The 24903-nt window shown below is 46.1% G+C and overlaps 1 protein-coding gene across 2 annotated transcripts in view; it reads left to right on the forward strand.

Annotated features, from left to right (window-relative positions):
* The window catches only part of GYS2 (glycogen synthase 2), a 111686-nt gene extending 88168 nt beyond the window's left edge, over window positions 1-23518 (forward strand). For both annotated transcript variants that reach the window (XM_044278050.1, XM_044278051.1), the window contains exons 15-16: window positions 20004-20084; window positions 23147-23518. In XM_044278050.1, coding sequence (XP_044133985.1) covers window positions 20004-20084; window positions 23147-23371 — 306 coding nt within the window. In that variant the 3' untranslated portion in view covers window positions 23372-23518. The remainder of the gene's footprint in view (window positions 1-20003; window positions 20085-23146) is intronic.
* Window positions 23519-24903: the final 1385 nt, after the last annotated feature.

A 24903-nucleotide genomic window follows, 5' to 3' on the forward strand; every position in this document is an offset into this window, starting at 1 on the left:
GGTGCAATGCGTTCAACTCGCGCATCGCATCCGCGCGGAATACTCACCCGCGTGAAAGGGGCCTTACTCTGAGTCTCTGAGCACATAAGGCTCTCAAAAATATGGTAGGTACCAGAAGCTACAACCCGTTTCACATGGAACAAAAAGCAAGTTATCTTTACTGTCTTGGATCTGCACTCATCTGGTTCCAGTCTGTGAAAGTTCTTTACTTCTTTCCACAGATGCTTGACACTGTCCTCTGCATGTAGGGATGGAGAACCCCTGTAGTAGGCCTCACACTGCACAGACCCATGTAGCTCCTCACACCTCAGCTGCCTAGGCCAGACTCACTGGCTGATACAATCAGACTGCACAGCTCCTCCCTCAGACGGGGCAAGTCCAGTCTTCCTCCTGATGAGTAGGGCATGATAACTAAGGCGTTAACTTTTTTTTTACAATCAATTTAGATTTTTAGCAATGATCCATTACAGTGGCGAAACTACAACTGACTAGGCCCCGCAGAAAATTTTTGAACAGGCCCCCCACCCCCCAGCAACTTTTTTGCAACCCCCAACTCACGTGCAACACTCACTCCTGTTTCAAGTAAAAATAAAGCTCTCAGACAAGACCTGGCAGTCGCTCCATCCGTTTCCTACAGTGTCACTGTATATAATGTCATTGTATAAGGCTACTTTCACATCTGCCATAGGGGATCAGCAAAAAAAGGATAATGCAACCGGCTGCATCCATTATGAACGGATCGGGTTGTATTATTTGTAAAATACCCATGACGAATCCATCTCTAAACCATTGTAAGTCGAGGGCGCCGGATGAGTTTTGTTTTGTGTCCGAGAAAACAGATCCGGCACCATTGACTTACATTGTGTTTCATGCCGGATCCGTCTTGCTCCGTATCCCATGACACACACAAAAACGCTGCTTGCAGCGCTTTTGTGTCCAGCATGGGAGCACAACCAAATGGAACGGAATGCATTCTGGTGGATCCCATTCAGTTCAGTTTTGTCCCCATTGACAATGAATGTTGACAAAACTGAAGCTTTTTTCTCCGGTTTTGAGATCCTATGATGGATCTCAATACTGGAAAGGAAAACACTGATGTGAAAGTAGCCTAATACTGTTAAGGGGGCCCTGACAATAAAATCTTTTAGTCTTCCTTCTGAGGGGGCCCCATGTGGGTCTGATCCCCAAAGTAGCCATATCTCCTGCTTCTCCTATAGCTACGCCCCTGATCCCTGCATAATGGTCACTGCATAACGTTAGGCCAAAATATATACAGATGCTCTATGGTACAACTTCCCAGTATCTGCTATTATGTGTGTTAAGTTACTCCACAGTATCACATCACTTCTATGGCCTGATTCTATACGTATGAACACTGCATAGTACTACTTCTCTTTTTATGTAAGTGCTGTGCCCCGGAGGAACACGAAAAGGGTTAACAACTGTTAAAAGGGTTGATTTAATGTAGCTGAGTTAAATGTTGTGATTTATTGTTAAATCACTTATTTCTTTATACCAAACGGTTATCGTTGGTAGATTGGTTAGGTTCCCAGGGTGATGGACTTAGCCCCTCCCCTGGTTAGTTAGTTAGTTAGTTAGTTAGCACTAAGCAAAACTACCAACAAGACCTACAGTCATGTGAAAAAATTAGGACACCCTTTGAAAGCATGTGGTTTTTTGTAACATTTTTAATAAAAGGTTATTTCATCTCCGTTTCAACAATACAGAGAGATTAAAGTAATCCAACTAAACAAAGAAAACTGAAGAAAAGTCTTTTCAAGATCTTCTGTAAATGTCATTCTACAAAAATGCCTATTCTAACTGAGGAAAAAGATAGGACACCCTCACATGTATTCCCTCTTAAATTGGCTCAGATCTCACACATGTATATCACACCAGGTGCACATAATTAGTAGATCGTTACTCTGCATGTTGAATGAGGCTTGCCCTATTTAAACCTCAGACATTTAGTTTGGTGTGCTCCTGACTGTTGAAGTGAGAGTGAGCACCATGGTGAGAGCAAAAGAGCTGTCAGAGGACTTCAGAAAAAAGATTGTAGCAGCCTATGAGTCTGGGAAGGGATTTAAAAAGATCTCAAAAGATTTTGAAATCAGCCATTCCACTGTCCGGAAGATAGTCTACAAGTGGAGGGCTTTCAAAACAACTGCCAACATGCCCAGGACTGGTCGCCCCAGCAAGTTCACCCCAAGAGCAGACCGCAAGATGCTAAAAGAGGTCTCCAAAAACCCTAAAGTGTCATCTCGAGAACTACAGCAGGCTCTGGCTACTGTTGATGTAGAAGTACATGCCTCTACAATCAGAAAGAGACTGTACAAGTTTAACTTGCATGGGAGGTGTGCAAGGAGGAAACCTTTGCTTTCCAAGAGAAACATCGAGGCCAGACTGACATTTGCCAGAGATAAAGTTGACAAAGACCAGGACTTCTGGAATAATGTTCTTTGGACAGATGAGTCCAAAATTGAATTATTTGGACACAACAGCAGAGGACATGTTTGGCGTAAACCAAACACAGCATTCCAAGAAAAGAACCTCATACCAACTGTGAAGCATGGAGGTGGAAGTGTCATGGTTTGGGGCTGCTTTGCTGCAGCAGGACCTGGTCAGCTCACCATCATAGAATCCACGATGAATTCTACTGTGTATCAGAAGGTGCTTGAAGAACATGTGAGACCATCAGTTAGAAAATTAAAGCTGAAGCGGAACTGGACCATGCAACATGACAATGACCCAAAACATACTAGTAAATCAACCAAAGATTGGCTGAAAAAGAAGAAATGGAGAGTCCTGGAATGGCCAAGTCAAAGTCCAGATTTGAATACCATTGAGATGCTGTGGGGTGACTTGAAAAGGGCTGTACGTGCAAGAAACCCCTCAAACTGTCACGAGGGTGTCAAGAGCCACGTCTGACTCTGTTATACCCGGGGTCAGGAAGTCGCAGCGGGTGGCTGCGCGCTCTATGTCTAAAGATCACGGTGTTTCTTAGTGTTTGTTTTCTGTGTTTGCCTTGCTATCCTTTTTGTCTCACTCAGGGATCCGTAGCTTCTCCTCCTCAGCTGTTTCTTGTCTGCCACTCCCAAACTCCTTATATTCTCCTCTCACACTTCTCTTGTTGCCAGTTATAGAGCTTCCTGCCTGGACATCTATACTGACCCACTGGAGCTGAGAATCTGGTTGTTGTTCCAGAGTGATACCCTCCGGATCCCTGTTGGGCTTTTGTTGTCTCCTGTTGTTGCCCACCTGGGATTATATGTTTAGTTTGTATTGTCTGTCCTCCCCTTGGTGTTTTCCTCTAGAGCTAGTGGTGCGGACTAGTGTTCCCACCGCCCTGTTCACTATCCAGGGCTCATCCTAGGGAAAGCCAGGGTTTTAGGCACGTGATCGGCGTACGGGTGAGGAACCCGTCTAGGGACGACAGGGCAGCCAGGTGCCAAACGCAAGGTGAGTCAGGGGTCACCACCTTCCCTCTCACTAGGGCAGGGCCTCCCTCTGTTCCTCCCTCCGTGTCACGTATGTGACAGTTACGCCGATCGTGATATTATAACTGGCCCTTATTTTTTGAGAAAAAAAATAAAATAAATTTATTTAAATTTTTTTTTTCTCTACTTAGAATCCAATATGGATCCTATTGCTGCTTTGGCAAAACAGCTTCAAGGCCTGTCTTTGGAGGTGGCAGGATTGAAGGCGTCTGTCCTCCAACAGCAGCAGCAAATGCAGCAGACCGTAAGCCCAGCGGTTGCTATGGGTAACCAGGTTGTTACAGAACCCAAGGTTGTTCTTCCTGACAGATTCTCTGGGGGAAGGGACAAATTTGTGTTGTTCCGTGAGGCCTGCAAATTATATTTTAAGCTGCGCCCTTACTCCTCAGGTAATGAAGAACAGCGGGTGGGGATTGTTATTTCCCTGCTTCAGGGGGACCCGCAATCCTGGGCGTTCTCGTTACCCCCTGGTTCCCAGGCTCTCCGGTCAGTGGAGGGATTTTTTGGGGCTTTGGGTCTCATATATGATGACCCTGACCGTGTCGCCCTGGCTGAGTCGAAGTTACGGAGACTCCTACAGGGAGATCGGCCAGCAGAGGAATATTGCTCAGAGTTCCGCAGGTGGGCTACGGATACTCAGTGGAACGACCCGGCTCTCAGGAGTCAGTTCTGCTCTGGGTTATCTGAAAGGGTTAAGGATGCGCTGGCGCTGTATGAGACCCCCCTTTCCCTTGATGCTGTTATGTCCCTCTCTATCAGGATAGATAGACGTCTTAGGGAGAGATCGAAAATTCCTGAGCAATCGGTAACCTCTCCCAAGCAGCAGTTAGTCTGTACGGACTTGGATGAGCCTATGCAGCTAGGAGGAACTTCTCGTCAGGTCCGTCCTCCTGAGGTTCGCCGTAGGTGGGGGGCTTGTTTTTTCTGTGGGGGGAAGGGTCATTTCATTAATGTCTGTCCCTCCTTTCCCAAAAACAAAAGACCGTCGGAAAACTACTAACCCCAGGCTGTGCGGAGGATGTCAGCCGGGGGGTATACGTTTCCTCCATACGAACATCTCAATTTGTGTTGCCAGCGGTTATTGTTTTTGGTGTTAAGACGGAGTCTATTTCTTTTTTTCTAGACAGTGGTGCAGGGGTAAATTTGATAGATGCCCATTTTGCCCGCACTATGGGTTTGTCTCTCTGTACGCTGCAGAGACCCATTCCCATATTCGCTATTGACTCTGCTCCTCTGTCTCAGAGAAACCTCACTCACGTTGTCCATAACTTACATCTTCGGGTAGGGGACCACCATAAGGAGCGTCTTTCATGTTACGTTCTGGAGGGCCTTCCCTCTCCTGTGGTATTGGGTCTTCCCTGGTTGGTAGCGCACAATCCAGTGGTGGATTGGCAGGCCAGGGAGATATTGGAGTGGAGTGAGCATTGCAGAGAGAATTGCTTAAATAACAATTGCTTAATCGCCTCCATAGCTTCCCTACCTACATTTATTTCGGACTTTGAGGACGTTTTTTCTGAAAAGGGTTGTCAGAAGCTACCACCTCATCGTCCTTATGATTGCCCGGTTAACCTGATTCCCGGTGCAAAATTACCCAAGTCCAGGTTGTATAATCTTTCGGGTCCAGAGAGACAAGCCATGAAAGATTATATCTCCGAGAGTCTGGCCAAGGGACACATCAGACCCTCTTCTTCACCCGTGGCTGCAGGGTTTTTCTTTGTTAAAAAGAAAGATGGGGGCCTGCGTCCTTGCCTAGATTTCCGTGAGCTAAACCGGATAACCGTCCGAGACCCATACCCTCTTCCTCTCATTCCTGACCTTTTTAATCAGATTGCGGGTGCTAGGTGGTTCTCCAAACTTGATCTTAGGGGGGCCTACAATCTGATTCGTATCAAGGAAGGGGATGAGTGGAAGACAGCTTTTAACACCCCTGAGGGGCATTACGAAAATTTAGTCATGCCTTTCGGTCTGACCAATGCCCCTGCTGTCTTCCAACATTTCGTTAATGATATTTTTAGTCATCTCATCGGCAGGTTTGTAGTCATATACCTAGATGATATCTTAATTTATTCGGCTGATCTGAAAACACATGAAGTACATGTCAGGCAAGTACTGCAGGTCCTACGGACGAATAAATTATATGCGAAAATTGAAAAATGTGTCTTCGCCGTTCAGGAAATACAATTCCTGGGATATCTATTATCTGCTTCAGGTTTCCGTATGGATCCTGGGAAGGTCCAGGCAATTTTAGATTGGGATCTTCCTGAGAACCTTAAAGCTCTACAACGGTTTTTGGGTTTCGCAAATTTCTACAGAAAGTTTATTAAAAATTATTCAGTGATCGTTAAACCCCTTACTGACATGACTAGGAAGGGGACTGATTTTTCTAAATGGTCTGACGCCGCTAAAATTGCATTTTCCTCTCTAAAAGAGAGATTTACCTCGGCACCTGTTCTAATTCAACCTGATGTCTCCCAGCCTTTTATTGTTGAAGTTGATGCGTCGGAGGTGGGAGTGGGGGCTGTATTGTCTCAGGGTCCGTCTCCTGGCAAATGGCGTCCTTGCGCTTTCTTTTCCAAAAAATTATCTGCAGCAGAAAAGAACTATGATATTGGAAATAGGGAACTGTTGGCGATTAAACTGGCGTTTGAAGAGTGGCGTCACTTCTTAGAGGGAGCAATCCACCCCGTCACGGTAATTACGGATCACAAAAACCTTCTGTACCTAGAATCGGCTAAGCGTCTCACCCCTAGACAAGCTAGGTGGTCGCTATTCTTTACCAGATTTAACTTTGTAATCACCTATCGTCCTGGGGCAAAAAATACCAAGGCAGACGCATTGTCTCGTAGTTTCCCTGGAGGGGGTAATGTTAGTGATCCGGTACCTATTTTACAAAGAGGAGTGGTTGTCTCGGCTGTACACTCTGTTCTAGAGGGAAAGGTGTTAGAGGCCCAGGGGGACGCCCCGGCCTCTTGCCCCTCAGAGAAATTGTTTGTACCGTTAAACCTGCGTCTTGAGTTATTGAAGGAACATCATAATTCGGCACTTGCTGGGCACCCAGGTAGTAAAGCAACCTTGGAGCTATTGTCTCGTCGTTTTTGGTGGCCAAGGTTGCGTCAGGATGTAATAGATTTTGTGTCTACTTGTTCTACTTGTGCACGCGCGAAAGTCTCTCATACACGTCCAGCAGGGTCTTTATTGCCACTTTTCATCCCCAATAGACCATGGACACATCTATCAATGGATTTCATCACTGACTTACCTTTGTCTGCGGGTAAAACAGTTATCTTGGTAGTAGTAGACAGGTTTAGCAAAATGGTACACTTTATTGCGCTACCCGCACTTCCTAATGCTAAGACTCTTGCTCAGGTGTTTATCAGTGAAATCGTGAAGCTTCACGGGGTCCCTTCCGATGTGGTTTCGGATCGGGGAACCCAGTTTATTTCTAAGTTTTGGAAAGCTTTTTGTACCCGTTTAGGGGTACACTTATCCTTTTCCTCAGCTTTCCATCCTCAGTCGAATGGACAGACTGAGCGTACCAACCAAAACCTAGAAACATATTTAAGGTGTTTTGCGTCTGAAAACCAAGAGGTGTGGTCATCATATTTACCGTTAGCCGAGTTTGCCATAAATAATCGCCGTCAGGAATCCACTGGCAAGTCACCATTTCTTGGTGCATACGGTTTTCATCCCCAATTTTGTACTTTCAAAGAGGGGGGGTCTTCTGGGGTTCCCGAAGAGGAACGGTTTTCTTCATCTCTTTCATCGGTATGGCAGAAGGTGCAAGCTAACTTGAAAAATATGAGTGGTAAATACAAATGCATGGCCGATAAGAAACGGTCGCCAGGTCCGGACCTAGGAGTGAATGACTATGTGTGGTTGTCTACTAGGAATATTAAGTTGAAGGTTCCCTCTTGGAAACTGGGTCCTAGGTTCATTGGTCCTTATAAAATTGTAGCCGTCATTAACCCTGTGGCTTTTCGCCTGGAGCTACCTCAGACTTTTAAGATCCATAACGTCTTCCATAAGTCGTTGCTCAAGAAGTATGTTCCACCTCTAGAACCATCACCGCTGCCACCTCCTCCTGTTGTTGTGGATGGTAATCTGGAGTTTCAAATATCCAGAATTGTTGATTCTCGTCGGGTCCGCCGCTCTCTTCAGTATCTGGTGCATTGGAGGGGTTACGGTCCCGAGGAAAGAATGTGGGTTCCAGCGTCAGAGGTAAACGCCAACAGGTTGATTCAGGCTTTCCATGTCTCTCATCCGGAGAGACCTGGTCCTGAGTGTCCGGAGGCCCCTCGTGAAAGGGGGGGTACTGTCACGAGGGTGTCAAGAGCCACGTCTGACTCTGTTATACCCGGGGTCAGGAAGTCGCAGCGGGTGGCTGCGCGCTCTATGTCTAAAGATCACGGTGTTTCTTAGTGTTTGTTTTCTGTGTTTGCCTTGCTATCCTTTTTGTCTCACTCAGGGATCCGTAGCTTCTCCTCCTCAGCTGTTTCTTGTCTGCCACTCCCAAACTCCTTATATTCTCCTCTCACACTTCTCTTGTTGCCAGTTATAGAGCTTCCTGCCTGGACATCTATACTGACCCACTGGAGCTGAGAATCTGGTTGTTGTTCCAGAGTGATACCCTCCGGATCCCTGTTGGGCTTTTGTTGTCTCCTGTTGTTGCCCACCTGGGATTATATGTTTAGTTTGTATTGTCTGTCCTCCCCTTGGTGTTTTCCTCTAGAGCTAGTGGTGCGGACTAGTGTTCCCACCGCCCTGTTCACTATCCAGGGCTCATCCTAGGGAAAGCCAGGGTTTTAGGCACGTGATCGGCGTACGGGTGAGGAACCCGTCTAGGGACGACAGGGCAGCCAGGTGCCAAACGCAAGGTGAGTCAGGGGTCACCACCTTCCCTCTCACTAGGGCAGGGCCTCCCTCTGTTCCTCCCTCCGTGTCACGTATGTGACAGTTACGCCGATCGTGATACAAACATCTCACAGCTGAAAAAGTTCTGCATTGAGGAGTGGGGTAAAATTTCCTCAGACCGATGTCGAAGACTGGTAGATGGCTACAAGAACCGTCTCACTGCAGTTATTTCAGCCAAAGGAGGTAACACTCGCTATTAGGGGCAAGGGTGTCCTATCTTTTTCCTCAGTTAGAATAGGCATTTTTGTAGAATGACATTTACAGAAGATCTTGAAAAGACTTTTCTTCAGTTTTCTTTGTTTAGTTGGATTACTTTAATCTCTCTGTATTGTTGAAACGGAGATGAAATAACCTTTTATTAAAAATGTTACAAAAAACCACATGCTTTCAAAGGGTGTCCTAATTTTTTCACATGACTGTACATGTGTAAGCTCCTGCAAACTAAGCTAAAGTCCAGAGAACCTTTATGTCTGAGGCTACAGCTGCCAGAGAAGATCTTTTATCATTAGAGTACCCCTGAAGGAAAGAGATCAGCCAACTTAGAAGGTCCGGAACCATTAAGGCCATAAAAGATAACATCAGTAAGGTATTCAATCATTTATGGCAAGAGACTTTAATGCTGTGGAAAGGGTTCATTATCTCTGGCTCTCAACACATAATCAAATGGGATTGGCCATCTGGATCTAGATCTGCACCCCTCAGTTTGGGAATTGGAGAAAGAGTTAACAGGAACAGAATAGCAGACCTGTGGACCTGTGGAGAAACTCCAGTTTCCTAAGAAGTCGGGGAGCAATACTAATACCATCATTGTAGCTTTTGAGAGGAGATGATACTGTGATATACTTTGGAACTGAGCTTTTTACTGCTATACGTAAAACTATTCTCATCGATTTAGTAAAAAAAGACTTTATTTATTGCAACCAACAGGTCTGATTATTGACTCCATCAATTATCCACTAGCCTTGCATCCATACTCCTAACCTGCACCCTGCCAACCACCTAACTTTAGGGTCACCCCCACTACCATCAGGCATGAACTGCAGAAAGTCAGGGAGTGCCCCATGGGAAGAATAGATCCACCCTCAATTCATTGTGCACGGCCCAGGTAGCACCAAGGTGAGGACAGCCACCGGGAACTGTGATTACTACTACCCATCTCAGGGCTATAGTCTCCACTCCCATCCTCTCTGCCTTGCATCTTCTCCTGTGGCCAGGTCTTCTCCAGTATCTGATCTTATTGTGTATATATTAACACGGCACAGTACCACTACTCCTGTCCTGTATGCTGGGTGTTAAATTCTTAGTACCTGCTCTTATTCTGTATATATGAACTCTTTTAATTTGAAAAATAAATAAATAACAAAAGGCCATAACAATATCTATACACAGAAACAAAACACATTACTAAACCCACCCCGACCAGTCCACCACCCCACTAGAACCTACAATACTATTCACACTTAAAACACTTTCATAACCCCATACTATACATATTTACATATTTGGATCTTACACGTATATATAAAATCCATAAAATATATACACAATATACATAAACTATACACAGACTATATACAAATTATATACAACTTATAGAACTAAATCTAACTAACCCACCACCAGTCCACAGCAAATATGCAAACTGATAACCCCCAAAGTTCCAAGGGGATAAACCCCGAGCTTTGAGAAGTCCTAGTCTTTCCCCAGTCGGACTGGGGTCAGTCAGTTTGCAACAAACAAAAACACCCTTTTTTTATTTTTATAATTTTATATATATATTTTTTATATATATATATATATATATATATATATATATATGTACATAACATATAATAGAAAAGAAAAAATATATACACTCCCTCCTCCCTCCCAACCTAACTAAACCCCACTATGAACTTAACAATACTAATATAATACTAATATAATAATATATTATCACAATACTAACTTAATACAAAACATACCTATATAATACACTATAAATACCATATAGATACAATATAGACACCGTAATACTATTACACCTAAACCAGCTATGGTTCGGTACCCGTAAGCCTTTCCATACTTACATTATTACAAAACAAAACAAAAACCTATAAGTGTGCTATATCAGCCCACCACCAGGAAAAGAGTACTACTAAACTAAGGAACCCCAAAACAGAAGCCCCTTCACAGACGAGGGGCTTCACCAGGTCACCCATGATGTTCCTATATACCGTCTCCACCGGGAGGATTTTGTGACTGTTCGTTGACACTAGACACCGTGCACACCAGATGTGGTGCCTAACCACTGCACTAACTATGAATAAAGTGCGACGGTCCCTCCCACCAAGGTCTTTGAAAGCCCCATAGGCCCACTCCACATAGGACAGGGGAGCCAGCCTAGGCCAACCGATGGAAGCTCCCACCCTTTTGTATACCTCTATATTAAAGAGACAATGAAGTAAGAAGTGGTCCATGGTTTCCAGCAGCTTACCACACTCCTCCCGGGGACAACCCCTTTCCTCTGAGTTTCTACACTTCACATTGTCCCTTACATATAGCTTACCGTGGAAGCAGCGCCAAGTCACATCCCAAACTTTCTTAGGGATCCTTTCTGAATTCAACAAAGACAGCCCACCCTCCAGATCCTGACTTGGGCAGTCCCTCAAGGCCAGTGGGGCCCGAAAAAGGTAAGATAGAACCTTCCTGTCAAGGGAATACCTCGACATGGTCTCCACCTCTCCCTTCCCCAGACCCCACCGTCTCAGGATTCTCAGAACCGGGGCAACATAAGCCGGGAGATATCCATGTGACGCACGTAGGTCTTTCACTCGCCCTCCTGTCTCCTGGAAGAAAGGCCGAAACCACTCCCTACAGGAAATTACCCACAAAGGAGCCCTCTCTTTCCAGAGGTTTGCAATATTAATTTTCAAAAAGGTATTTGTTAAGAATACCACCGGGTTGACCATATCCAACCCACCTAGTATCCTTGTGCGGTAAGTAACCTCTCTCCTGATTAGGTTCAGCCTGTTTCCCCACAACATCTGGAAAAAGAGGCTGTAGACCGTACCCCAGAGAGACCCAGGCAAAACACAAACACTGCTTAGATACAAAAGCACGGGAATCAGGTAGGCTTTGCACAGGTGAACCCTTTCCCTGAGGGATAAAGACCATCCCTTCCAACGGTCCATCTTTTGGGCGACATCTTTTAGTCTACTCTCCCAATTTTGCTGATGATAATCTCCATCCTGGCCAAAATTGATGCCTAAGATCTTTACAAACTTCTGGGGTTCTGGAAGAGTGCCCTGAAGATAGAAGACAGGATCCCCTTCCCCCAGCCAGAGAGTCTCACATTTGTCCCGGTTGATCTGAGACCCAGAAACCTCTGATTAGCGGTCCACCTCCGACATAACCCAGCTCACCTCCTCTTCTGAAGAGGCAAGAATGGAGACATCATCGCCGTACGCCACCACCTTCAGAGATGGCCCCCGCACCGCCAGTTCCATCCCCACCCCCGCCAATGGTCCACGACCTACCCTTCTAATGAAGGGATCAAACCCAAACACATACAGCAAAGGGCTTAAAGGACATCCCTGGCGGACACCAGAAGCCACCTCAAAAGGTCAACCCGACCAACCGTTAATCAACGGAAAACTCTCCCTCCCTTTGTACAAAGTGTTTAACCAGTCTACAAACCTCCCGGGTAGACCATACCACAAGAGAACGGACCACAGGTACTCATGGTTCACCCGGTCAAAAGCCTTCGCCTGGTCCAAAGATAACAGAAACCCTTTCCAAAGACCCGCCCTGCCCCGCTCCACAGCTTCTCGGACACCGAGAACGGCGCTAAAAGCGCTCCGACCGGGAACAGAACAGTGCTGAGCCTCAGAAAGAAGTCTCGGTGCAAACTTCACCAATCTGCAGAAAAGTTTTTTTGCCAGAATCTTCCTGTCCATATTGAGAAGCGATATGGGTCTCCAGTTCTAAATGCGGGATGGATCTTTACACTTTGACAGGATAACCAGGGCTGACTTACCCATTGACTTTGGCAGAGTGCCCGAGGAAAGACACTCGTTAAACACCTCGGCCAAAAGAGGAACTAATTGTTCCTTGAAAGCCTTGTACCACTCGGATGTTAAGCCATCCAGACCTGGCGATTTCTTGGGCCTAAGCCCATCAATGGCCAGTCCCATTTCCTCTTGCCTGATAGGTTCTGCCAAAACATCAAGAGAGGGGTCTATTCCTGCCTTGGGAATAGCTTCAGCCAAGAAAGCTGAAAAACTGTCCCGATTTAGTTCTTTCCTACCCAAGAGGTGAGAGTAGAAAGACCTGACGACCTCCAGGATCCCTGATTTGGACCTATTCAGGGAACCAGTACTGTCGACTAGGCCTACCACGAATTTACTTTTTACTGACATCTTACAGTTTCCAAAGGGGTCGGGTGAGCGGTACTTCCCGAAATCCCTTTCAGCAACCAAAGAGGCGTATCTATCGTACTGACACCTCTTGAGCAAAGATTTCACACGAGAGATATCCTCACGGCTACCCCCCATCGAAACCAGCCTTTCAAGTTTCTTCCTCAGTTCCTGGTACAGACAGTATCTGTTCCAGCTCCTGAGGTTAGAAAGCTCGCGGAAAAACCTTGACGTCCTTTTTTTGAATATCTCCCACCACTCCGACTTACTGTTGCAGAGGTCCACCAAGGGTTCCTGGCTCTGAAGAAAATCCTTAAAGGACTGTCTTATTGTCACTTCTTCCAGGAGAGACGAATTCAGCTTCCACATTCCTCTGCCCATACAGGGAGTCTCTGCAACATTCAAAGAGAAAATAATCAAACAGTGGTCGGAGAATTCCACTTCCACGGCTTCTAAAGCTGAGAAGACAGCCTCCTCCTTTAAATAAAATCTATATATTCTAGACCTATGATTTCCCTGATGAAAGGTGAAATCCACGTGGTCTGGCTTATGCCGTAAATGGGCATCCACCAGACGAGTATCCTCAACTATCCTAGACAACACAACGCTATCAGCATCCAGCCCACCTTTGGAGCCTCCCCTATCACAGGACCTCGTCACATTGTTGAAGTCCCCCTCCAAAGATCACTTGCTGGCTGGTAAAAAGAAAAGGCTTAATCCTCATGAGGAGACACTTGCGGTCCCACTTACTCTGAGGGCCGTAGATGTTTATTAGTCTCAATTCTTGTCTCCCCATGAGGACATCTAAAATCAGGCACCTTCCCATTTCTAACTCGATTATCCTCCTGCATTCCACTCTTTCGGCGGTCTTAAAAAGTACCGCCACCCCGCTACGTGGCTCGGCCGCAATAGACCAGAAAGACGGACCTAGCCGGCATTCTCGCTTGGCTTTCGCCAGCAGAGTCGTACTCGTTATCCAGGTCTCTTGCAAAAACAAAATATCAGCTTCAATACGGCTGAAAAAATCAAAGGCCAGGAAACGAGCTGCGTCAGACTTAATACTGGCAACGTTAATGCTTGCCAGTGTCAACGGGGTGAGTTCCGCTATCATTGATGATCGAGTTAGATAGCCTTCTTTTTCCCCATCCCACCACCATCAGCATTTTCATCTGAACCATCACACTCCTTCTGTCTTTTCAAACATACAGGGAGTGCAGAATTATTAGGCAAGTTGTATTTTTGAGGATTAATTTTATTATTGAACAACAACCATGTTCTCAATGAACCCAAAAAACTCATTAATATCAAAGCTGAATATTTTTGGAAGTAGTTTTTAGTTTGTTTTTAGTTTTAGCTATTTTAGGGGGATATCTGTGTGTGCAGGTGACTATTACTGTGCATAATTATTAGGCAACTTAACAAAAAACAAATATATACCCATTTCAATTATTTATTTTTACCAGTGAAACCAATATAACATCTCAACATTCACAAATATACATTTCTGACATTCAAAAACAAAACAAAAACAAATCAGTGACCAATATAGCCACCTTTCTTTGCAAGGACACTCAAAAGCCTGCCATCCATGGATTCTGTCAGTGTTTTGATCTGTTCACCATCAACATTGCGTGCAGCAGCAACCACAGCCTCCCAGACACTGTTCAGAGAGGTGTACTGTTTTCCCTCCTTGTAAATCTCACATTTGATGATGGACCACAGGTTCTCAATGGGGTTCAGATCAGGTGAACAAGGAGGCCATGTCATTAGATTTTCTTCTTTTATACCCTTTCTTGCCAGCCACGCTGTGGAGTACTTGGACGCGTGTGATGGAGCATTGTCCTGCATGAAAATCATGTTTTTCTTGAAGGATGCAGACTTCTTCCTGTACCACTGCTTGAAGAAGGTGTCTTCCAGAAACTGGCAGTAGGACTGGGAGTTGAGCTTGGAGTCGGACTGGAGCTCTCTGCCCTTTACCAATCCAGCCACGGGCCCATCCATCTGGCCCATCAAGACTCGCTCTCATTTCATCAGTCCATAAAACCTTAGAAAAATCAGTCTTGAGATATTTCTTGGCCCAGTCTTGACGTTTCAGCTTGTGTGTCTTGTTCAGTGGTGGTCGTCTTTCAGCCTTCCTTACCTTGGCCATGTCTCTGAGTATTGCACACCTTGTGCTTTTGGGCACTCCAGTGATGTTGCAGCTCTGAAATATGGCCAAACTGGTGGCAAGTGGCATCTTGGCAGCTGCACGCTTGACCTTTCTCAGTTCATGGGCAGTTATTTTGCGCCTTGGTTTTTCCACAAGCTTCTTGCGACCCTGTGGACTATTTTGAATGAAACGCTTGATTGTTTGATGATCACGCTTCAGAAGCTTTGCAATTTTAAGAGTGCTGCATCCCTCTGCAAGATATCCCACTATTTTTGACTTTTCTGAGCCTGTCAAGTCCTTCTTTTGACCCATTTTGCCAAAGGAAAGGAAGTTGCCTAATAATTATGCACACCTGATATAGGGTGTTGATGTCATTAGACCACACCCCTTCTCATTACAGAGATGCACATCACCTAATATACTTAATTGGTAGTAGGCTTTCGAGCCTATACAGCTTGGAGTAAGACAACATGCATAAAGAGGATGATGTGGTCAAAATACTAATTTGCCTAATAATTCTGCACTCCCTGTACAGAGACATCCATACCATCCTTTTTGCCCAAGGTTCCAGGCTTTCCCCCCCCCCCTCAGAAGGTAATTTACCCCCTGAAGGACAGGGCCCGGCAGCCTGCGAGGAGGCCCCCGCGCCCTCCAGCACCACACCCTCCTCCCCCCCCAGCTAAAGCAGTTGGGGGATCCTCGTCAAGGGCCTGGTACTGATTAGAGACTTCCACCAGAGGGGACCCAGTTGATCCTTCCTTAGGCCTCTGGTCAAGGATGAGTGGGACAGATGGGTCCCACTCCAGAGAGGGCTTACGACCCTCTCCTTTCTTCTTCTTCTTACTCCGCTTGTTCCTCCTACCCTCCAACCACGCTCTGCCACCCTCGTCCAAGCTTTCGCCGTACGAGGAGACAGGATTGGCTGATGGGTTAGCCTCCACAGGTTGGGCCTCTGGTTCCCCATCTTCACTGTACCCCGGGTCACTACAACCGGGATCCTCAGCCAGACCAGCCGAAAGACCAGCTGAAGGGTCAGCTGCCACCTGTTCCCTATCCTTGCGGCGTTGTTCTAGCAGCCTGATCTTGGATGGCCTTTGCTTCTTCGGATCCTGCCTGCTTCTTCCAGCGCTAGTAGTTCCAGCGCTCGTCCCCTCACCAACTGATTCAGTCCCGGCAGCAGGCTCCTCTCCAACCACAGACCCAGCCTCGCGGCTAGTGCCTGCCTGATCTTGAGCCTGGCCCTGAACCCTGTTCGCGAAGACAAGCGGACAGCGACTAAACGGGTGACCTAGGTCCCCACAGAGGTTGCACCGGATCCGCCTACAAGATGCAGCAAGATCACCAGTGTCGCCACACTTCGCACACATGCGAACATCGCATTGTGCGCTGAAGTGGGTGGAACTGCCGCACTTGTGACAGACCTTTGGCTGGCCCCTATAGAACACCATAATCCTATCCCTTCCTATGAATGCAGAGGAGGGAATATGAGCAACAGAATTGCCCCGATCAAACAGCTCCACGCTGAAGGTCCATGCACCTGACCAGATGCCATGCTCATCGAGCACCTTGGCGGGGAACTGCCCCACCCTACCATATCGACTAAGCCAAGTCATGATGTCTACACTAGACAGTGATTAATTACAGGTCAAAACGGTCACTGTCTTCACAGTCGATTGGCGGGTGATGGCCTCGACGCCAAAACCCTGCCACCCCGGGGTGTTCTTCATCAGCTCATATTTAGACCAGAAGAGCTCCAAACCCTCCGGCCTAACAAAGCTGACGTCGAACATAGCGGTGCCGTAGGGATGTATGAGCGCAAAGATGTCATTTGCGACAAACCCCGCCCCCAGGAGAAGTTCCACAACAGTCTTCCTAGAAGGAACTGCTGCTTCCTTACTCCTCCAATAGAGACGGGCCACATTCCTACTGTCCCTCCCCGGTGTGGGGTGAGTCCATACGATCTCACCCCTCCTTTGTTCTCGGAAGGCCCTAAAACCATGCCTTTCTGTCCAAAAAGCTAGGTCAACCGACCCTCCCTCTACCTGTATGGAAGTCCCCGGTCCTTTTTTTAGGGCCTCCAGGAGGCGTCGTTGCAAGTCACCCTCGCCCGAAACCTTGGGCAAAGAGTCACCCGAAACAACACCCGCATACTTCTTTGTTTTTGCCATCCTCTCTCTCACATCCTTCCTCATTGCTTCCTTCCGCATAACTTCCTCCTCCTCATCCACTTCCGTATCCGCAATATACTCATCAATCAAAGCTTCCTCATCCACCATCTCAATTTCTTCCTCATCCACAATCCCATTCACCAGTTCATTTTTATCCTCATTTATAACCTCGTTTACGTCCTCATTCACCCCCACAGCCACCTGCACATCATTACCCACAATCCCATTCACAACCACATTTGCATCCATATTTGTTTTTGCATCACCTTTCACTCCCCCTGGACTGGTCGGGTTCCCTAAAGAGACCGCAGTATCATTGGGTGGGGGCAGGCCCTGAGGAGCCCCCCGCAAAACCCGCAGGGGACTCCCCACCTCCCGCACCCCCCACTGCCTCCATGGCCCGCACAGTCCTGGGATACTCGACCAAAGTGTTCTCCCCAGGTTCCAAAGTCTTTACACATTCCACTGATTCTAATGGTCTTTTCGCAATTTTGACAGTTTTATCAGTTTCTAATGCTTTCTTCTCCTCTTTCTCAGCACCACCACCTTGAACTTTGTCCACAATCATCACATCCTTGTCCGCCACACTGTTTGGGGTTTTACCCCCTGCACTTCTTGTGACCACCCTACCACTACAGGAAGGGGGGGCACCACCCGTCACCATCTTAGAATTAATCTCCCACACTGTTTGACCCGATTCCACTACAGGAACCGGGCTGGGCACAGCAGCGGATTCAAAAGGCACAAATCGAAGCACTTCTTCCATTACAGTTTTATTTTTCTCCTTTGTGATTTTCACCATCTCATCCTCAGGGACCTCCTCATCCCCAAAATACAGTCTGCCCACCGGGGACTCCAGCTGCCTGACTTCCAGCATTAGCCTTCCCCCAGACCCGCTTTCATCCCCGGAGGCGGCCGCAATCAGGTCTGAGGGGTCCCCCTGGCCACAAGGCAGAGAGTCCGCCTCTGAATCCTGTGTTCCAGGAAGCACCTTCCCCTGGCTCCCAGCCTGCTGCCCTGACAGACTGGGGCCAGGCGTACCGGACAGTCCAGACATGGCCTCAAACCTGCAGTCATTCCTGAATTTCTCCAAGAAAGGGCCGCCATTTTCCTCAATGGCGGCCCTCTTCTCCTCCAAAACCGCGATTATCTCATCCAACTTCACCAGTCTGGAGGAGAGGATTGCCTTCTTTGTTTTAGGCGCCATTTTAACTTGCATTTGTACATTTTTATTTTCCACATTTAGTCTTTTTAATTCCCTCTTGACCTCCTCATGCATGTTCAAAAAATATGCTACCCGGGAGGAAAAGGTTTTTGAAGACTCCTTAGGGCCCAAAGTACCCCAATTGTGCAGTCTCTCAGCCTCTGGGCAGGAAGGACCCCCGACACCAGGCTTCTTTACAGGAACTTTGTTGCCGAGCTGAGGCACCGACACAGACACACCACATGCTGAATCACCTACCTCAGCCTCTGGCCTCGTCACCTTCTCCACGGCCTTCCCTGTATCCCTTCCCACAGTCCATCCGGCAGCTTGTCCAGCCACTGTACTTTTCATGTTTTCACCCGCTGCTTGTGCAGCAGTGGGCCTTTCCATAGCATCCTGCTTTCTTGGGTGCTGACTCAAATTGTCCAGAGAGGATCCCAAGCTGGCTGCTCTCCTGGGACCCCTCCGGACCTCACCTGGTACTCCATTGGGCTCACTGCAGGGATCGCAGCCGCTCCTAGTAGCAGGGCCCCTCCTGCCCGCGGCACTTGCGGGGCTGCCCTCCATTACTTGCGACCTTGCGGCCGCTTGCTGCGGAGTCTTCATATCCGCGTCGTCGTCCACCTCCAGTAGCGCCGAGGTATCTAAGCCCAGGTCTCCAGTCCTGGAGGCCCTCCTCTCCACTCGCGCATCTCCGCCGCAGCTGCCGACACGTGGTGATGAACGCCGGCAGCCGGAGGCCCGGGGATCCATACCGGGAGAAACCACCACCCCCTTGGGAAAGGGTAGCAATTCCCCCGGCAAACAAAGCGCTGGTAAGCCTCCCGGACCTCACACACCCACAAACAACAGGAAACAGGAACAGGAAGGAACAGCAGCTCCTCCCACCACTTCTCCTGTCCTGTGTTCTGTGTTCTGGGTTTAATTATCAGTATCTGCTCTTATTCTGTATATAAGGACACTGCACAGTACCACTTCTCCTGTCCTGTATACTGGGTGTAATCCTCAGTATCTGCTCCTATTCTGTATATATGGACACTGCACAGTACCACTTCTCTTGTCCTGTATACTCGGTGTAATTCTCAGTATCTGCTCTTATTCTGTATATATTGGCACTGCACAGTACCACTTCTCTTGTCCTGTATACTCGGTGTAATTCTCAGTATCTGCTCTTATTCTGTATATATGGACACTGCACAGTACCACTTCTCCTGTCCTGTATACTGTGTGTAATTCTCAGTATCTGCTCTTATTCTGTATATATGGACACTGCACAGTACCACTTCTCTTGTCCTGTATACTCGGTGTAATTCTCAGTATCTGCTCTTATTCAGTATATATGGACACTGCACAGTACCACTTCTCTTGTCCTGTATACTGGATGTAATTATCAGTATCTGCTCTTATTCAGTATGTATGGACACTGCACAGTACCACTTCTCTTGTCCTGTATAATCGGTGTAATTCTCAGTATCTGCTCTTATTCTGTATATATTGGCACTGCACAGTATCACTTCTCAGTATATTATTCTGTGTGTATGGGCAGTGCACAGTCCCAAGTGTCTGCTGTATGTGTAATCCTTTTCTTCTAGAAAAGTAGATGTATCTGCACAGTAGTACTTTCTGGTGGAGGTTCATGTATGTGGCTCTTCATTTTTCCTTTCTTCTTCTCCACAGTTTTATATGCACGGGAGACACTTGGCTCTCTGTAGAATGTTTCCAGACAAGTTTGAGATGGAGCCGAACGCGCCTCCAAAGGTGAGAATCTTGCATCAATAAGACAACATCCTTGTAGGTTTCTTGCTTGAGACAAGGAGGAATGATATGTTATACAAAGCAGGGGTCTTCCCTATAGAGTGTGTTGAAAGCTGGGGTACAGGAGTGTATTAACGGGTATCAGTTACTGTTACTCTATAGGAGACTTAAAATCAGTTGAACGTGAGACTCCAGGAATTGACTCGGGGGAAGGGAGGGTAAGTCTTCTTGGGGATTCCTTGGTCTTAGGTGGAGTAAATCATCTCCGCTCTGATTCCTCAGATTTCTCTTCTCTCAGTTAATAACATTTTATTGTCTATGATCAATAATATCATAAAATCTGCACTGAGCACAGTGAGAACACAAGACCATAATTCAGCCCAAAATCCGACAATAAAAGTGATAAATGGTGATGGGAGTGTCTGGGCTGCAAAGTCATCTCCTTCTAGTCACCAACTACAATCCCTCACATTCTTTCTTATTTATATCACCGACAATTTCAGGTTTCAGACATTTCCTCTTGCATCACAGAAGATCAGCCACATCACAGATGTTGGCACCATGAACCCCACATTACATGTTCTATAAGTATCAATTGTCTGCATTAAACTCCAGAGCTGCACTCACCACTCTTCTGGTTGTTATTAGAAATGGTCAGTAAGCTAGTGGACAGACTATACAGAATGTAGGTGACCAGAATGTGCTCTTTACGGATACTGAACAAGCATATGTGACAATGTATTGTACTTGGTGGCACACTTCCATATGGGTCTGGAGTGTTCTTCTCATGGGGTGACAATGTTCTCTAAATTCTTCTGACTTGGCAACCTCAGAAATTCCAATTTATTTTTTAATTATTATAACCCAAGATTAAAGGGGCAGTGCACCCACAGTTTGCTGTCTGTCTATACAGGTGAATACAGTCTGTCTCTTTTTTTTATCAGTAATTTCATGTTACAGACAGGCTGACTGGACATGTGAATACAGTCTATTTTGTGTTATATTTCTGTTATCAGCCATTTCAAGCTGGGGAGAAGATGGCCTTAGTGTTCTTCAACCAGAAGAGGGACAAGATGTGCAGAATGCTGCCTGCCCTTCACCTCCGCCCCCCCCCCCCCTTATTTCACATATTGCTAGTGCTTGAAACTTCCAGACTTTTCAGCCCATATGTGTGACAGATATCAGCCACTCCCCACAGTATGCTCCAGCGCTATTATCATCGCCTCACACTATTGCAGGGATCAGCAACCTTCGGTACTCCAGCTGTTCTGAAACTACAACTTCCAGAATTCTCCTTTCACATACAGTCAGGTCCATACATTTTGGGACATCGACACAATTCTAAAAAATTTTGCTCTGTACACCACCACAATGGATTTAAAAAGAGACGAACAAGATGTGCTTTAATTGCACACTGTCAGCTTTAATTTGAGGGTATTTACATCCAAATCAGGTGAACGGTGTAGGAATCACAACAGTTTGCATATGTGCCTCCCACTTGTTAAGGAACCAAAAGTAATGGGACAATTGGCTTCTCAGCTGTTCCATGGCCAGGTGTGTGTTATTCCCTCATTATCCCAATTACAATGAGCAGATAAAAGGTCCAGAGTTCATTTCAAATGTGCTATTTGCATTTGGAATTTGTTGCTGTCAACTCTCAAGATGAGATCCAAAGAGCTGTCACTATCAGTGAAGCAAGCCATCATTAGGCTGAAAAAACACAACAAACCCATCAGAGAGATAGCAAAAACATTAGGCGTGGCCGAAACAACTGTTTGGAACATTCTTAAAAATAAGGAACGCACCAGTGAGCTCAGCAACACCAAAAGACCCGGAAGACCACGGAAAACAACTGTGGCGGATGACCGAAGAATTCTTTTCTGGTGAAGAAAACACCCTTCACAACAGTTTGCCAGATCAAGAACACTCTCCAGGAGGTAGGTGTATGTGTGTCAAAGTCAACAATCAAAAGAAGACTTCACCACAGTGAATACAGAGGGTTCCCCACAAGATGTAAACCATTGGTGAGCCTCAAAAACAGGAAGCCAGATTAGTGTTTGCCAAATAACATCTAAAAAAAGTATTCACAGTTCTGGAACAACATCCTATGGACAGATGAGACCAAGATCTACTTGTACCAGAGTGATGGGAAGAGAAGAGTATGGAGAAGGAAAGGAACTGCTCATGATCCTAAGCATACCACCTCATGAGTGAAGCATGGTGGTGGTAGTGTCATGGCGTGGGCATGTATGGCTGCCAATGGAACTGGTTCCATTGTATTTATTGATGATGTGACTGCTGACAAAAGCAGCAGGATGAATTCTGAAGTGTTTCGGGCAATATTATCTGCTCATATTCAGCCAAATGGTTCAGAACTCATTGGATGGCGCTTCACAGTGCAGATGGACAATGACCCAAAGCATACTGCAAAAGCAACCAAAGAGTTTTTTAAGAGCAAGAAGTGGAATGTTATGCAATGGCCAAGTCCATCACCTGACCTGAATCCGATTGAGCATGCATTTCAATTGCTGAAGACAAAACTGAAGGGAAAATGCCCCAAGAACAAGCAGGAACTGAAGACAGTTGCAGTAGAGGCCTGGTAGAGCATCACCAGGGATGAAACCCAGCATCTGGTGATGTTTATGCGTTCCAGACTTCAGGCTGCAATTGACTGCAAAGGATTTGCAACCAAGTATTAAAAGTGAAAGTTTTATTTATGATTATTATTCTGTCCCATTACTTTTGGTCCCTTAACAAGTGGGAGGCACATACGCAAACTGTTGTAATTCCTACACCGTTCACCTGATTTGGATGTAAATACCCTCAAATTGAAGCTGACAGTCTGCAGTTAAAGCACATCTTGTTTGTTTCATTTCAAATCCATTGTGCCGGTGTATGGAGCCAAAAATGTTAGAATATTTATGGACCTGACTGTATATGGGAGTTACAAGAATAGCTAAGTGTACATGCCAGCATGCACACTCAGTACCAAAGGTTGCTGATCCTTTCCCTATAGGGTCACCGGCACTTTAAATAATAATATACTCTTTGGTTCCTTTTTATAGACAGATGGATTCCGGTACCCCAGGCCATCTTCTGTACCACCATCTCCATCAGTATCCCAACCCTCCAGCCCCCGTGGAAGTGACGATGAAGAAGAGGAGGACGATGAAGAGAGGTATGATGAGGATGAGGAGGCAGAGAGGGATCGCCAGAACATCAAGTCCACATTTGCCCTTGGCCCAGTGTCTCAGGGGAAGAAGAAGAAACATGGAGAATACAAGAACTGATGTCTTATGTGTTCTAGTGCAATTCTGCTGTATAATGTACCAGCGCCCCCCTGTGGCAGGGCTGCTACTGCCTCATGTGGGATATAGATGTGACTCATATCTGATGTATATGTGGTAGTGAAATAGTTAAACCCTTGACTGCTTTCATTGCGCTGTGTCTCTGTTATTCTGGGGATCGGAGGCCGAGGCTCAGACATCATTAGAACGTGATTCTGCTGTTCTATCATGCTGTCTACTTCAGTTACACCCAGAGCTGCAGTCTCAGTTCTGCTGTTCTAATACTCCACTCACATCCTATTTGGCAGTAAGAATTTTGCAGTTACATTGTCTTATACTCCAGTCATATCCATAGCTACTGTTACAATTCTGCCGCTCTTACACTCTAGTCACATCCAGTTCTGCAGTCAGAATTCTTCAATTCGATTATGTCATATACTCCAGTGGTATCCAGAGCTGTGGTCACACTTTTTCTATTAAATTGACTTATACTCCAGTCATATCCAGGGATGTGATCACAATTCTATTATTTTATGCCGTATACTCCAGTCCCATCACGAGCTTCAATCACAATTCTGTGGTTCTTCCTTTTATATTCAGAGTTGCAATCACAGTTCTTTTGTTACATCACTTCTTATAATTCACTCACATACAAATCTGTACTCAAAGCTGTGCTGTGATATCATGTCTTCCAGTCAAATCCAGAGCTGCAATCACAATTCTGCTGTTACATCATATGTTTTACTGTTACGATTTGGTTCTAACTCTGCTGGTTGTTCCTTGGAATCAGCACTCAGCTTGTTTTTATCTTTCTATATCACTGTATTACACAGTGACTCCACCAGCAGAATAGTGAGTGCAGCTCTGGAGTATAATACAGGATGTAACTCAGGATCAGTACAGGATAAGTAATGTATGTACAGAGTGACTCCACCAGCAGAATAGTAAGTGCAGCTCTGGAGTATAATACAGGATGTAACTCAGGATCAGTACAGGATAAGTAATGTATGTACACAGTGACTTCACCAGTAGAATAGTGAGTGCAGCTCTGGAGTATAATACAGGATGTAACTCTGGAACAGTACAGGATAAGTAATGTAATGTATGTACACAGTGACTCCACCAGCAGAATAGTGAGTGAAGCTCTAGTATAATACAGGATGTAACTCAGGATCAGTACAGGATAAGTAATCTAGATACACAGTGACTCCACCAGCAGAATAGTGAGTACAGCTCTGGAGTATAATACAGGATGTAACTCAGGATCAGTATGGTCCATGAAAACCTGAGTGCAGGAGCGCACAGCGTCATTGGTTGCTATGACGCCGTGCACTGCCGCTGTACAGTAATACACTCGTATAAATTTTATGTGTATTACTGTACAGCGGCAGCACAAAGCGCACGGCGTCACATCCAGTTCTGCAGTCAGAATTCTTCAATTACATTATGTCTTATACTCCAGTGGTATCCAGAGCTGTGGTCACACTTTTTCTATTGCATTGACCTATACTCCAGTAATATCCAGGGATGTGGTC

Source organism: Bufo gargarizans, chromosome 2, assembly GCF_014858855.1.
Source record: "Bufo gargarizans isolate SCDJY-AF-19 chromosome 2, ASM1485885v1, whole genome shotgun sequence".
Taxonomy (NCBI): domain Eukaryota; kingdom Metazoa; phylum Chordata; class Amphibia; order Anura; family Bufonidae; genus Bufo; species Bufo gargarizans.